The following is a 15,901-nucleotide window of genomic DNA, read 5'->3' on the forward strand; positions in this document are numbered from 1 at the left end:
AGTCTTCAGAAGTCACATAAAAGCTTTGTCTAACAAACAGACCATATTTAGGTTATTATTCACTAATAATCTGAGCAGTTGACACTGAGTCAGTGAGTTGAACTCGAGAACTGGACCAGTCTGATTCTTGAATGAATCTTTCAGGTTTTGTAAACTAAATCATATTATTTATTGAAAGATTCCAGAACATTCTGAATGATCTCGTTCTAATTCTCCCATGAATTTGCTAAAATGGAAGACATGAGTTTTAGGGTTTGTTCACACTTGGCATTTTTGGTTCGATTAAAACAAACCCTTGCGTGATTGCTCTATTAGTGCAATTCATTTGAACAAGTGTGAACCCTGCAATCCGAACCCCACTGCACACCAAACAAGAGGACTGAGGCCGCTTAAAAGATGGGTCTCGGTCCGCTTCCAAACGAACTCTGGTGCAGTTTGACTGATATATGGACCAAACACATTTAAAGGGGGGGGTGAAATGCTGTTTCATGCATACTGATCTTTTTACACTGTTAAAGACTTGGAATCCCATACTAAACATAGACAAAGTTTCAAAAGTTAAGGTGGACGTTTGATGGGAGTATTTCTTTGTCAAAAATACTACTTCCGGTTAGTCATAAGTTTCGGCAAGTTTTTTGAGATCATGCGTCCCCTTTGACGTTAATGGGGGCGGAATTTCCTTGTATGGGCCTTACGGACAATTCTACCGGAAGCGTGTGAGAGAGAGAGAGGGAGAGAGAGAGAGGGAGAGAGCGAAAGTAACAGGCTACGCCCATCAAAGCGCTGGCTCGTAGGCTGCCAGGTGATGTGCACATAACAATGTCACCAAAAAAGTGCGTTTTTGGTTGCCAGACCAAGACAGTCCTGCACAGATTCCCCAAAAACCCCGCGTTAAGGCAACAGTGGATGTAATTTGCTTTTCCGGATCAGGAACTGAGTTGCGCGAATGTTTATATCTGTTCGCTGCATTTCGGTGCCGACTGTTTCATAAACAATGCTGAAGGATGGAGCAGTCCCAACGTTAGAACCGCAGGCGGTGAGTGAGACTGCTTCAAATGTCTGTCTTTGCCTATGCTCATCAAGTAGCCCAAACATGATCACGTAGAGTTAATTGATCAATGGAGCATGCGATGTGTAGTGCGTGTACATTTGTTTAGCTGGCCACTATATGTGTAACTTTATGTTTGTGTATTGTAAAAGCACTCCAAACAACAATACACAAAGAGTGGGGAAATATGTTGAACTAAATAAGCGCGCTTCATTCAAATGCGCTACTATTCCGTGTCTTTCTATGTAAACACTAACTTAGCCTTCCGCTTACTGTCTACACAAACCACGCGTAAACACACAAACACACGTGCACAACTGCACTTCCCACATGTACACCTTCAAAGACAAAAATACGACGATATAATTCAAGTATAAATATGTAAATAACACAAGTCGCTAAGCATATTATATAGTTAGTGTATAACTTGTACCACATAGAGACGTCCTGCTCTAGTCGTTTTTGCTGCTGCTCCTGTTCAACTGCAGCCTCTGGGTCTGATTCCGGATCATAGATGTATGGCTGTATCTGATTAAAAGCCATATTTTTATTTTGAATAAAGTTTTTTTCCCGCTGTTAGGGATGACACAGCTTTACGACGCACTCGACTCAACACAATAGCAGCGCGCTGCTGCACACGTCATTATTTAGCTCCGCTCACACGACACGCCCTCACCCGCTCTTCTTTTTTCGGAAAGACTCGGAACAGCGCATCTTTCTTATATAATTATAAAAAAAATAAAGACTTTTTGGAGATATGCAGGATGCAATGCTACTCTATAGGTACTCAAGATTGACATGACACTGACTGAAACTGAGTGTTTCACCCCCCCTTTAAACAAACCAAAAACGGGGCATGTCACAAGATGCAAACCTAAAAAACAAAAGAATGTTTTTTCGTGATGTTACCCATCACAGTTCGGTACAGGCATCAGAATCGTCTCTCCTCGCAACAAATCTTCGTTTGTGTGTGGGACGGAGGGATTCCTGCCGCCATTTTGACTACTTTACACATGTTAATATAAGCTCTTCATGAGTTCTCAGCTGTTCAAAATAACATCATATGTAGGCTAGACTCATACAACAAACGCATTTAGCCCAGCACACAGCATTGTTTTGGATGTTCAGTAAGTTCTGTCACAAAATATCCCTAATAAAAGCCAACCAATCATGTTGTGAACATATCCCTATGCCTTTAGGTTCAGTATCATGCCAATGTGTACAAACCAAGCAAACTGAACTACAAGTGTAAACACCACACAATATAGTGCACAAATTGAAAAAGAAAGAAAAAAATACTAGTTTAATAATGCGTATTTGTGTCATTTTATCGATTTACGACTAAAGTCCTCATTCACTCTCTTTATATTAAAAAAGAATGGATATGTTCTTAAAAAATATTCTAAAATATTCTTAAAACTTCACATTTTGTGTTTCACAGAACCAAGAAAGTCATATGGGTTTGGAACAACATGAGGGTGAGTAAATGATGACAGAATTTTCATTATTATGTGAACTATCCCTTTAACAAAACTATGCTCAGACATCTCGCAGGTCAGTGTTCGATTTCACCAACAACGAAAAAAGTCCTTTTGCTGTTACGCTTTGCTGTTTTTTCTTTCCTTTTTGTCACGATGGGCGGGAGAACCTGGGGCTAATTTGGTAATAATAGTGTTTCATGATGTGTAAGCCCAATTTGCACACTTTCTTTGCCATTTCCCCGCTCTGCCGCGCTATCTTGCCACATCTGCCTCTTATCTCCTCAGCGTGAAGCACTTCATTTGAGGCTAATGGCATATGCCTGATCCTAATCTCTCCCATTCATTCCTCCACTGTGAGATGGAGATCTTCATTGGCAGGATGAGACAATATGTTGAAAAAAGGGCTACATTAATGAGCCGTGCTGACGACGACTTCTGTGCTTTTGAGGGTCAAAAGCAGACGGAGCACGAGATTGAGTCGAGGAAGCCGCAGAGATGGCAGCTTTCCGTGAGGGTGCGTAACAGTTTTTATTAAAGGGAGAGAGGACATGGCTCATTTGAAGGAAATATTTGAAGATCAGAACCTGAAACAGATTTGTGGAAATCTCCATTAACATTGTTCTGTTTCTATGAGTGATCCATAGTATTTGTCCATAGTATTCGTTATGTCACATCAAATGATTTCTGTGACTTCAAATCTGTTTTTTATATGTTATATTTTTGTGGTAGGGGTGTGAGATGTTGACCGAAAAAAATGGTATATCGATATTTAGTGTGTTTACTCTGTTGGTACCTTGGCATGTTTAGGACTGCTGTGGATGGCTGACTCCCAAAGGTTTTGATATTCTTTGCGGGGGTCAGTTCACAGCAGTGATAGAAATCATCTTTTTTTCAATACGTTACTTTTTACCTTTTATGTGCATTTTATAATTTTTAAAGAGACATTTTTTACCCAATGCATAATCTTCTGTGTCAAATTTAATCAATAAATTTAGTTACAAAAATAAGACACAATTAGGGCTGTTACCAATCAAATGAAATCCATATCAAGACAATTCATCTTTGCAATGCAGAGGAAACACAGAAGCAGCATCTGAAGTGGCATTTAGATGCATTTCATACATACTGTTTAATGTAGCTCAGAGGAGACGTGAGTGTATTTAATCTGCAAATTGTTAAATGTTACAAATGCATAAATAACGTTTTAACGTTTAAAACATAAAATGTTAAATATTATGGAGCCTCTGGGACATGATGGTGAAAAAAATATGATACAGGAGGAAAAAGAAACTGCATATGTTTTACATTCCCACGAGAAGCTTTGTGTTCGCTCGAGGAACTTTGCGTTCTTTCACGAAACCTTTGCCTTCCCCAGAGAAACTTTGTGTTTACTTACAAAGCCCTCGAGTTCCCCCGAGAAACTTTGTGTTCACTCAAAAAACCTTTGCGTGAGTTTCAACCAGTTCATTTAAAGGGATGATTCATTCAGGAACTAAGCATTTAACTGTCTTAATGAATGAGTCATTGAATCATTCATTCAAACGATTCGTTCACTCGTTATTTTATTTTGAATTCTCTTTACAACTGTTTTAATTATCATCTGGGTTTTTTTGTTTTATTCTTACACATGGTATTCTTATTTCTCATGCATACGTTATCACTATTTTAATAAATTTCTATGCAAAGCACTTTGAATTGCCATTGGGTATGAAATATGCTATACAAAAAATCTTGCCTGGCCAGAACTTCTTCAATATTGACTTGTATATTCTTAAATATTAACTTTTTGTTTATTGAGCTATTATATAAAATCATCAGATTCTTAATCATGCTGGTATTTGTAGAAAAAAAGGCCCTCTTTGTGTGACATTGATAACTATATAAAATTACATAAATATAAAAGACAAACAGGTATTTTTGCCTGCTTGTCTTGAATATTGAGGGAGTTCTATATGCATTTCAGTAGACTAAATCGCACAGTAAACGTGGGCATGTGGGTGTATTCTTGCATTTTTCTCGGCTTCCTCGACTACTAGCACTCTTGATAACTGCAAAATGGATTGTAAGTTTGCATTGGCCTTTCAACACTCACAACCAGACGAGATGTTGCAGCAAACACCCGAAGGGACGTAAATAAAGTTGCACTCGACTCTTGATGTTCCATCACCTTCTTCACTGTGTGCCTGAGCTCACGGTAAAAGGGAAGTCGAGAGCGGGTTCAGTTGTACTGTCTGAAACACTGGGTTAGTCTCTCAGCCTCCTGGGCAACATATGGAGGCCTCCGAGTTGTTGCTGTATGTCTCAACTGCTGCGGTACAAAGTGGCGCTCTAACTGCAGCCCTTGAGATCTCATTAGAGGCCTGATTCAGCGGCGTGGCTTTGGGAAGTTGCCATGGGCTGCAGTCTCGACCAAGACGGGATCTGTACCGCCTGCCAGATCATAAACAACATTTGCATATAATGTCAACGTTTGGCAATATCCTTTAGCAAAGGCACTATCTACCCTTTGACGGTTCCTCAACAACAACAACAAATACATAAAGCTGAAAGGTAAACGATAGTGTTTAGTATTCAGGTGAACATCAACAACAATACAAAGATATATGGATTTATCATCTTCCTTTCTTGTTAGAGAGACTGCTCCAGTCTCATTCAGTTCAAATTTGGTGCAGTGAGAACATCAGGGCCAGATTTACCAAACAGCAAATAAGTGTGAGAACGCAATTCCAAAAATGTGTCGATGGGAGTGGAAAGTTCCACGCGTGATCTACTGATGGCATGCAAATTAAAGAACAGAAACAGCAGATCATTTCCATATAGACCAACACATTCTACCAAGAGCAGCAAAAATTAGCGTCTGGTTTAAGACGTGCTTTTTGGGGTGGTAAATAATGGTGCAAATACTAGTAAATTGACTAGTGCAAACCTTAAACCACCTTAAGTGATTCATTTAAATACTCTCCTCCCTTACATTTTAAATGCCAAAAGAGGGTTTGCACTGGCGTAAGCTGTTAGTAAATCAAGCCTCAAGTCTCAAACCTTGGTGCAACTCATTTTGACTCCCAATATTTTAATTTCACGTTCAGTACTCGGGTAAATCTTTTCAACAATGTGAAGGTGTTTGGTTTGTTTATCTTCAGCAATTGTTTCTCTTTCTTCCTCATAAAAATGAAAGAAAAAATCTCTTTACTCAGTTAATTATCATGCTCACCCTTGAGTGACTCAAAGGCGCAGGATTTCTCTCCAGATACTGGCTTTACTTTAGAGGCGTCACTGTTGCGGAGCGCACCGCATATTAGCGCAGGAGTAATTAGGTGGCATTAGGTATTATTCACACCTATCCAACTGTATTAGAGCGTCGTTACAGTGGCGAGCGCTGCGTTAATGAGAGCATCTAAGCCGCTGCGCCATCGAGGACGCGCCGGCGTCCCCCCACCCTCACCGCTGTATTTGTCATGCGGCGTAGTCTCACACAATCAGCCTTCGGTTCCTCTATAATTGCGGCATGGAGCTCCACACAATGATAGGAGCTGAGAGAATACAGTCGCCTTGACAGATGTTGTAGGTCTTTGGGGATAAATAAAGAAAAAACAGGCGTAACCTTTTTTTACTTGAACTGTAAATCACTTTGTGCTGCTCACTCTCTCTCCACCCTCCCTCTTGCACTCCGTTATAGATGGAAAATAAATAATGTGTGAAGGTGCGATGATTTGGGTGATTTAGGGCGAGCTTTGAGAAGCGTATTACGGGGGTCTGACAGGCGAGGGGAGATAGGCTGGTGGTGTTAAGAGGCTGGGATAAGAGGCTGTGACATTATGTCTGCAGGGTTAAGGTGTCGGGCGTCAAAGCATCAGCTGCTATTACTGGATCAATACCTCTCAGTTTTGCACTTATCTCTGGGCTGATGGTGAGCAGCTTTACTGGATGCACACCAGGGACTGAGCGCCAACTTCCCTTCTGTATCTCTCTCTAGCTTTCTCGTTAGATAATGCCGGTGAGACCTTGAGAAATTAGTATCAGTGTAGAGAGTTCAGAGTGAAGCATTTCTTGCCTCTGTGTGCACTTTGAGTGCACTTTCTGCTCATGCACTGGTTTTGTCGCAGACTTGTTTTCATAGAAGGAGAGTAGTGAAAAGACAGTATTGTTATTTTTAAAAAGAAACATGTTGCATAACTTCAAATAAAATAAAATGCCTGGATATGCATTTCTTGAATTAAAATACCAGTGCAAATGGGTGATTGGCTCTTTTAAATGAAAGGTGAGAATTTAATTAATTCGCAATTTTGAGCATTACTATTAATATTGTTATATATTTCACATATCCTTCCTTTCAGCTCAAGAAAATTGCCCCTTCAATTATGCTTCAGATAAAATTTAACCTGCATAACGAATCATGATCAATATAATATGTGTATGTGTAACAGTATAATGGATCTGTGCTTTACAAACTTTTATACTGGATGCGATTAATCGGAATTAATCGATTTGACAGCACTATTTTATCTATATAATGGTTTCTCAATGGTTTACATTAATTTAAAAAATATCTGACTGTGTTTACATGAATACTTGCCAAGGCCGGCGTTTAGTCTTTATTTTGCATATATTTGACTGTTTAAGCGCAATAAGGCGGTAAAAATTAACTTGAGATGTAACTTGGGTGTGAGCACAAAATCTACAGGAATGGGTAAAATTATATGCAGTATGCACAATCGTAAGCTGAAATTTAAGCCATGTAACACCAGAGGTTTCAAAAATATTCACATTTATTACTCAAGTATAGATACTAGGGTTTAAAAAGACTTCTGTATAAGTTAAAGTATCACCACAAGCTTTTTACTCAAGGGAAAGTATAAAAGTACTGGTTTTAAAACTACTTAAAGCATCAAAAAGTAATGTACGGAAAAACATGCCATTAAGGACAAAAGCTTTGGCTGTGCCACATAGGCCTATAGTGACTTACAAAAATTACTAGGAAAACGGATAAAATATGACAATCCCAACAATTTTGTCAACAGTAAGAATAAGCCAATTTAAGTGCAAAAAGTGCCCAATATAAGAGATTGAAAAAGCAACGTAATTAACAGGCATTTCACACATTAATGCACACACCACTGGCAAAAAGTGTCATTCATTGATACTGGACAATAATCTGCCAACAAAATAACAACAGTGCCTTTACCTTTGTGTTGTGCTTTGCTCTGACAAAACTACAGTATCTCTTTCGTGAAGGACATAGAACATGCACTTAGCACTGTCAAAATCGATTAAAACCTCTTTTAGAGGCTGTCGGGGTTGCTAGTTGCAGATATCCTAAGTGTGTATAAGATGAAGGACAGGAGTCATGGTTATATTTATAAAGAGTCTTTCAGTCATAGGTGTAATCCACGTGAGAGTTAGTTCACTCTCCCACTCTTTACTGTAGATACAACTTACTGTATATGTATTCCACTAGCATACCGATTATTTGAATATACAGCTAAGAGTTATCAGGCTAAAAACCTAGCAGTCAGTCATGAATGAGCGTGTCTGCCTGATCGCTGATTGGCTGAAAGTGCATGCTCATCGGAGGGAACCCACCCGATCTGGCAACACTGTGTGTGATTTGTCATGTGCATGTGCAATAGATCGCTTACAAACCAATAGGTTTTGGAATGGTATACGTTTATACTTCTCATCCAACCACAACCAAATTCACTCTATCCGGATGGCGTGATTTATCTGGTTAGGTTTTTTTGTGTTTGTATTTTGAACAGTGACAAGCCAGAATGAAACAGGAGTAATGAGGCTATTTTAAAAATGTAAGGAGTAGAAGTAAAACGTCAGCTGAAAAATAAATACTCCAGTAAAGTATAGATACCCCATATTTCTACTTAAGTTAACAAAGTATTTGTACTTTGTTAATTGACACCTCTGTGTAACACCAACAATATTCATCCGGAGCAAATTAATCATATATACTGTATGTATGTGTGTGAATAAAAACCCAATTACAAAAAAGTTGGCACACAGTACAAATTGTGAATAAAAAGGAATGCAATAATTTACAAATATCATAAACTTTTTATCTCATAAATCAGTTTGCAACTTAAGTAAATTAGAAACATGATTGGGTATAAAAAGAGACTCTCAGAGTGTCAGTGTCTCTCAGAAGTCAAGATGGGCAGAGGATCACCAATTCCCCCAATGCTGCGGCGAAAAATAGTGGAGCAATATAAGAAAGGAGTTTCTCAGAGAAAAATGGCAAAGAGTTTGAAGTTATCATCATCTACAGTGCATAATATCATCCAAGGGTTTAGAGAATTTGGAACGAACTCTGTGGGTAAGGTCAAGCCTGAAAAGCCATACTGGATGCCCGTGATCTTCGGGCCCTTAGACGGCACTGCATCACATACAGGAATGCTACTGTAATGGAAATCACAACATGGGCTCAGGAATACTTCCAGAAAACACTTAAATGCTTTGTCCGTGAACACAATCCACCGTATCATTCGCCATTGATGGCTAAAATACTATAGGTCAAAAAAGAAACCATATCTAAACATGATCCAGAAGCGCAGGTGTTTTCTCTGGGCCAAGGCTCATTTAATGGACTGTGGCAAAGTGGAAACCTGTTTTGTGGTCATATGAATCAAAATTTGAAGTTCTTTTAGGAAAACTGGGACGCCATGTCATCCTGACTAAAGAGGACAAGGATTTAACCCATAGAAAACATTTGCCGCATCATAAAGAGGAAGATGCGACAAAGAAGACTTAAGAGAGTTGATCAACTAGAAGCCTGTAATAGACAAGAATGGGACAACATTCCTATTCCTAAACTTGAGCAACTTGTCTCCTCAGTCCCCAACTTGTCTCCTCAGTCCCCAGAAGAGGGGATGCCACACTTTTTTTTTTAGATGTGTTGATGCCATTGAATTTAAAATCAACTTATTTTTTCCTTAAAATAATAAATTTTCTCAGTTTAAACATTTGATATGTCATCTATGTTGGAAAGTTCTGAATACAATATTGAAATTTTAATCTGATCATTGCATTCATTTACATTACAAAGCTATTGTAGATATATGCAAGAGTTCCAAAAAAGTTATTTGATTATTTAACACACCCTCATCTGTGATTATGGTGTGCAGGTAAACCAAATGTCCTCTTGAAGTGTCCTGGTTCATCGGCACAGGAGAGAGTGATTTATTGTATTAGCATGAGGCCACAGAGACCACGTTCCGGTCACGGCTGTCCTTTGAAATTTTTTTTTATGAAGTAAAATGTTGTCAAGAATGGAAAAGAGCCAAAAGTGAGTGAGTTCCCCAATGGGGCGTTTGCCTACTTTCAAGTCTTTCATTAAACTTCAGAAGCCAGAGTTAATCCTTGCTACAGCATACAACAAAAAGTGCATTCAACAATTGAAAAGGAGAGGGAAAAAAGAAAATACGATGGGGGAGGGTGGAAAAAGAGAAAAGAACAGGCCCGATCGCTCCATATTCATATTCCTATGCAGCCGTTATCACTTAAAAGGCTTTCTAATTACAACAACAAGACAAAAACTCCTTGGATTCATTCCAGACCCGCTAAATGATAAAATAAGCTTGCACTCTCTCTGCCGCTTAATCTCCGTAAAGCACCTTGGAGCGTCATCTCCCAAATACATGCCACTGAATGTGGAAATGCCATTTGGAGATGCAGGTGTGACATTTGATAAGAAACTTCTGGATTAAATATGTTCAGCTAATGAGGAACCCAGCTACCATCAGGGCAAACTATTGGTCGGATTGTGTGCGGGCTGATAACATTCCACAACTCGATTATTAATAAACAGCCCCAGTTTCTCTCTCTCACTCTATCCCTCTCTCTCCTTCAGCTAGAGATGTTGTTTCTCATTAAGGATGAGAGCGAGCAAGGGTGTGGGTTTAAAAGTGCATGTTAATGCTGCACTGAAACAAAAAGTTGAAAGCCGAAATGAGTTGAGATCAGGGGCTCAGAGGGTTTTTCCAGTGGTGGTGGCGGCGGCGGCAAGGCTTCAGGGCAAGCGTGTCGTCCGCTAAGCGCTTGGTGCATTGAGCCAGAAGTCCCCTGCCCAAGCTTGACATTTAGAGTGATTTGGAGCAGATTAAGGCCGCATTAGTGCCGTGGCCTGTCAAAGGGCTGTTAATGAGGTGGGGTGGGGGGGGCGTCCGGACTCAAACGATGGTCCCAGATTCGGGGATGCACTGATGCTCTTTAGTCGGTGGAACCGATCAATAAATCCAGGCCGCACGCATCACAGCGGTCCCAGAGAGTTTCTTGGAGGATAACTGGACTGCTCTGACGTTCCTGCCAAAGTCTCCGGCTCATCTCATTGGAGAGTGTCCTTCTAAACCTGCTTAGCTCAGCCAGCCAGAGAAAGACTCTGCGAATGACGGCAGTTTGTTACCCGCACCAGTGCCTGTCCACAAATATCCATATTTAAATTAAAATTAGAAAAACTAAATGTATTCCGAGCGCCGGATTTGGCAGGAGTTGGGGCATCTTATAAGGCAAAGCGAACTCTACAAAACAAAAGCAGGCCATCATGTGAATATTTCACATTTTTATACACTTTACCCACATCTGTGACTATTTTAATTCTGAAATAAATAAGAATAATAATTGATAATAAATAAAATAAAATAAAAAAAAATATATATATATATATATATATATATATATATATATATATATATATATATAATGGTGATTGATTTTTTTTTAACTTTTAATCAGCATTATGATTTTAGGTTAACTTTTGTGATTATTTGTATATTTTAACAATATTTTTTATTATATATTTTAATTTATTTTTAAGTATATATTTTATAAACTGTAGCTTGGGCACCATTTATTTAAAGTTGATCATACATAATGATAAAATTTAAAAATAATTATTGAAACCAATAATCATCAGTTCATTGTAGATACTTCTGCAGTTTAAAAAAATACATACAATAAAAGTACAAATACTCCAAAGTATGGCAATTCTTCAATAGTATGTTTATGGAAATGTTATGTAAAAAGATGATGATTATTATGATGATTATTATGATGATGATTATTATTATTATTATTAAATAAACTAAAAAATAGTCACATCAACAGAATAAAAAAATGCAAAATGTTGTTTTAGAGCAGGGGTCTTCAACTAAAATAGCTTGGGGTCCAGAAAAAAAACCTTCTCACCGGCCGAGGTCCGGAAAGTTATATACCTAAAAACATGAATCGATGTCTTTTTGCCAGACTCAAGAAATTAGTGTAGATTAAAATGTCTTTATTGAACAAAATATAATATGTTCTCATATAGATAAAGTATGTCTTTTCATTTTTTTAAAGGAAACATAGGTAATCCTTCAAAAAATGTATTTAATTTTGAGGTTATTCTGTTTGCATTGGTACAAAATATCTAATTCAACCAGTAGCCATGTCTGACAAAAATATGATGAATGAAAAAATGCCTTCATCTCTAAATCTGCACTGAAAATACATTCATTTCAACATTACTAGCAACTAAAGTGCTTTTTCTGCTGAACTGAGATAAACAGTAACAATCAATGAACACAAACCCTCCTGGTTAAAAAACAAAACAGAAATCTCATAACATAATTTTATGTTCATTCACATGTATAGCCCACATTTAGTTAGGTAGAGACTATCTTCAGCACTGCTCTCTCTGTGCTTCAAATTGCACTGGTAAAAAATCATTTGCAATATCATCCAGAAACACAAACAGGCAAAAATAAGGTGCCACCAGTGTTGGAAAAATGAAAAAGTCCACAAAATATTTTATCTCTTTATTTCAACTGTTCCTTTAAATCCAGAAAAACGTAAATAGCCTCTCAAAAGGCTGAGCTGAGTTGAACTTAAAGATGGAATGGAAGCATAAACATTCCTTGTTCCAAAAAAAATAAATAATAATAATAATAAAAAAGTGAATATAGCTACATTGTCTGAACTTCAGTGCATGTGAGAAATTGGCTCATTTATTTTCTGCGCCCTTACCTCAGACTGCTGAGGATAAAGGGGTCTTTAAAATGTGTATGGCTGAATCAGAAATCGCCCCTATACCCTAAATAGGGCATTATTTGAGGGGACAGCCATTTGTAGTGGCGTCCAAAACCACAGTGGACATGTTTGAGTGTACTCACATGTTGCACCGCAATAGGGTGTACAGCCGATGTACACACAACAGCTGTCCGACTTCACGCACTCGTTTTCATTCACTCCTTCAAGTGAACTGTAGGCTAATAGTGGACAAACGTAGGGAATAGTGAATGTGGGTTAAGGGGCCAATTTCTGATTCAGCCTCTGTTTTGCGCGCCGTTTTCTTCAGTCTCTTCAATGCGCGTCTAAACATGTAGTGAGCATAGTAACGTAGCCGCACACCGGACTGAAGCTCATGGGCGCGTCTCAGGATCTCACACCGGACGCTTACATACGCGCAAGCTCAGTTTTGAATCGACTTCTGACAGAAGAGCTGCACGATGTATTACATTTATATTATATTTCCCTCCAATCCTCCATGTACATACTGATTTCACCCTGTGCTACAAGAGATACACTCATCATGAAGTTCTTCTGTCAGTAGTCGATTCAAAACTGAGCTCGCTCGTAATGTGTGCGTCCGCTGTGAGATCCTGTCAACGCAACCGTGGCAACATAGGAAAAACGGTTCTACTGAGCTGCCTGATATAAATGTGATTATTTATTTATTTATTTTAAATCGCATTTGGCATTTAGTTATTTCAGTGTGTCAAACGGCTTCGCGGTCCGGATGGATGCATCTCGCGGTCCGGATCCGGACCGGAGTCCGCCAGTTGGCGACCCCTGTTTTAGAGATACAGTACATGACACATGGCAGGACATGTCAGCTTTCTAAGAGTATGATATGACTACTACTCATAAGTTTAGTAATATCCTAGACTCATGGGTTTGGTGCTTAATAATGAACATTTAGCATGAAATGCATACATTAGCTGCAAAATTAAAAACACTGGCCATTTTGCATTGTTTTAGCATGTGCAAATGAAGGTTGCAGGTGTCATGCTGTCGCTGAAGAAATGCTTTATGATGATAATGAGAAGTTGGGTTCATTTTCAGTCTCTGCCATCAAGCGTGAGAAGTTCACAGACCCGCTGTTCAGCGGCGCCCAAACGGGGCCACTGCACAGATAACGAACGGGTGACAATGTCACGTGCCAGTGGCGGCGGTCAATTACAGAGACAATTGAAACCGTGAGCTAAATGAATCATTCAGACAGCATATCAAACTCAACTGCCACACACTGGCATGTTGGACGTGTGTGAGTGTGTATGTGCGTGTGTGTTCATTTAAAAGATAAACAATAGAGCAATCTTCAATCCACTGTCATTAAAGAGCCTGGGAGATTTATGTATTTGACCCTAGTCATATTTAAATGGCAGCATAAATAAAGTTCTCTTGAATTGGGGTTGGATGATGCCAGTGTATCTGACTAAATGCTGGTGTTGTTGAAGCTACTTTAACACTGTAGCTTGTCAAGGTATAAGCTACTCATGATTTTAAGATAAAACTATAAAAGCTGCTAGCAATATTGAAGCTGTTGCATGCATCTACAGTGTATGGAATCTACAGGAATAAGCTGTTAATTGCTTGTATTGTAGCAAGTTTTTTTTCTAATAGTATGACTGTACAGTAGTTTGTTACTCAAGAAAGCATTAAACACAAGTAATACATGTTTTATTATATAAATATGATATAATTAAGAGGGTGACAGGATGGCTGATTTAATTCCAAAATACATTGTTTTGTACAACAAGAATATGTAAAATAGATATGGTGTAAATTGGAAATAATACATTTTCATTTCCAGATTTCATGGTGAAAATTAATAAACAAAAAATATTTAATTAAAAATGCATAGCCATATATACATGATAAATTGAAACTTAATTATATATTAATAAAATAAATAAGACATTATATAATTAATAATAATAAATTTTTTTTTATAGCATGTACTTACCATAGTAATAACAGTAAGTTATACATAATTACATGCAACAAACCCTCAACCAAACCCTAATACAATCAGGTATATTAATCCTAATCCTATACATGTTGTTAATTATTATTACTTAGTACCTAAATATATAATTATACTGTAACAATGACGGCGTAAAATAAAGTGTAACCAAAATTGAGCAAAAAAAGCAAAAATGTAGCTAGTTACTGGAAAATGTACTCTCATTTGAAAACAGTCACTCTACTAACGCATATTATTGTAGTTTTAATACATTTTGTTATTTAAAGGAACACGCCACTATTTTTGAAATTAATCTCATTTTCCAATTCCCCTAGAGTTGTTTAATTGTATATAATTGTATTGGTTGAGTTTTACCATTTTTTCGAATACATTCAGCAGAGTCTATTGGTAGCACTTTTATCATAGCTTAGCATATATAATTGAATCTGATTAGACCGTTAGCATCTCGCTAAAAAATGACCAAAATCTTTCAATATTTTTCTTATTTAAAACTTGACTCTTCTGTAGTGACATCATGCACCAAGACAACAGAAAATTAAAAGTTGAGATTTTCTAGGCCAATATGGCTAGGAACTATATTCTCATTCATGCGTAATAATCAAGGAACTTTGCTGCCGTACCATGGGTGCAGCAGCGAAAATTAAAATGCATAGCGCCTGAAAACAGGTTAACTTCCATCAACAGGAAGTGACTCTCGGAGCGGCTCTGGAGATAACGGACATGCATTTATGTCCTCGTGTGAGATGGAAACGCACGATTGTCACACGTGTGTGTGTTTATGTGTGTGTGTGTGTGTGTGTTTGTGTGTGAGGTAAATAAATCGGGTAAGCGCCATTGATTCACACAAACGCAGGATTCGTAAATAGTCTTTTTGATTAGTCATGTGAATCGGTACTCGGTAGTACCATCGTAATTTGTTTGGTGCCATTAAAAGAACCGAGTCCGGTACCCAACCATAGTGACAACCAGCTTACACAGGGTGTGCCGTGTAATCATGGAGTTTGAGAGAGATGATTTAGAAGATATTTACGTTGGTGCAGATCCTGAACCGGAATAACCTGAAGATGAGCTTTTGGAACGTGAAAACCAAGAAAGTGATGAGATTCAATGATCTATGCTAAGCTATGCTAAAAGTGCTACCGCCAGACGCTGATATACGCTGAATGGATGCGAAAACGGTAAATCTCAACTGTTTGACTGTAGCAGAATTGAACCTATTTTCAAAAATAATGGCATGTTCACACCAAGATAACAATATAAGTGCTCACACCAGCTGACTATTTATTTGTTCTGTTTATTCTAAGCGCGCTCTGCAGTTTTGTCTCCTACCCCTTTAAAGCAGGA

The 15,901-nt window shown here is 38.2% G+C and overlaps 1 protein-coding gene across 3 annotated transcripts in view; it reads left to right on the plus strand.

The window, feature by feature from the left end:
• Positions 1–15,901, plus strand: part of zfpm2a (zinc finger protein, FOG family member 2a) — a 220,775-nt gene that overhangs the window by 181,521 nt on the left and 23,353 nt on the right. The window contains exon 1 of one of the 3 annotated variants that reach the window (XM_067448059.1): positions 2,560–3,043. The exons of the other annotated variants lie outside the window; for them this stretch is intronic. Coding sequence (XP_067304160.1) covers positions 3,025–3,043 — 19 coding nt within the window. The 5' untranslated portion in view covers positions 2,560–3,024. Of the gene's footprint in view, positions 1–2,559; positions 3,044–15,901 lie in introns of those variants that run through there. 3 annotated transcript variants of the gene reach the window in all.

This window comes from Pseudorasbora parva, chromosome 7 (assembly GCF_024679245.1).
Source record: "Pseudorasbora parva isolate DD20220531a chromosome 7, ASM2467924v1, whole genome shotgun sequence".
NCBI classification, from domain to species: Eukaryota; Metazoa; Chordata; class Actinopteri; order Cypriniformes; family Gobionidae; genus Pseudorasbora; species Pseudorasbora parva.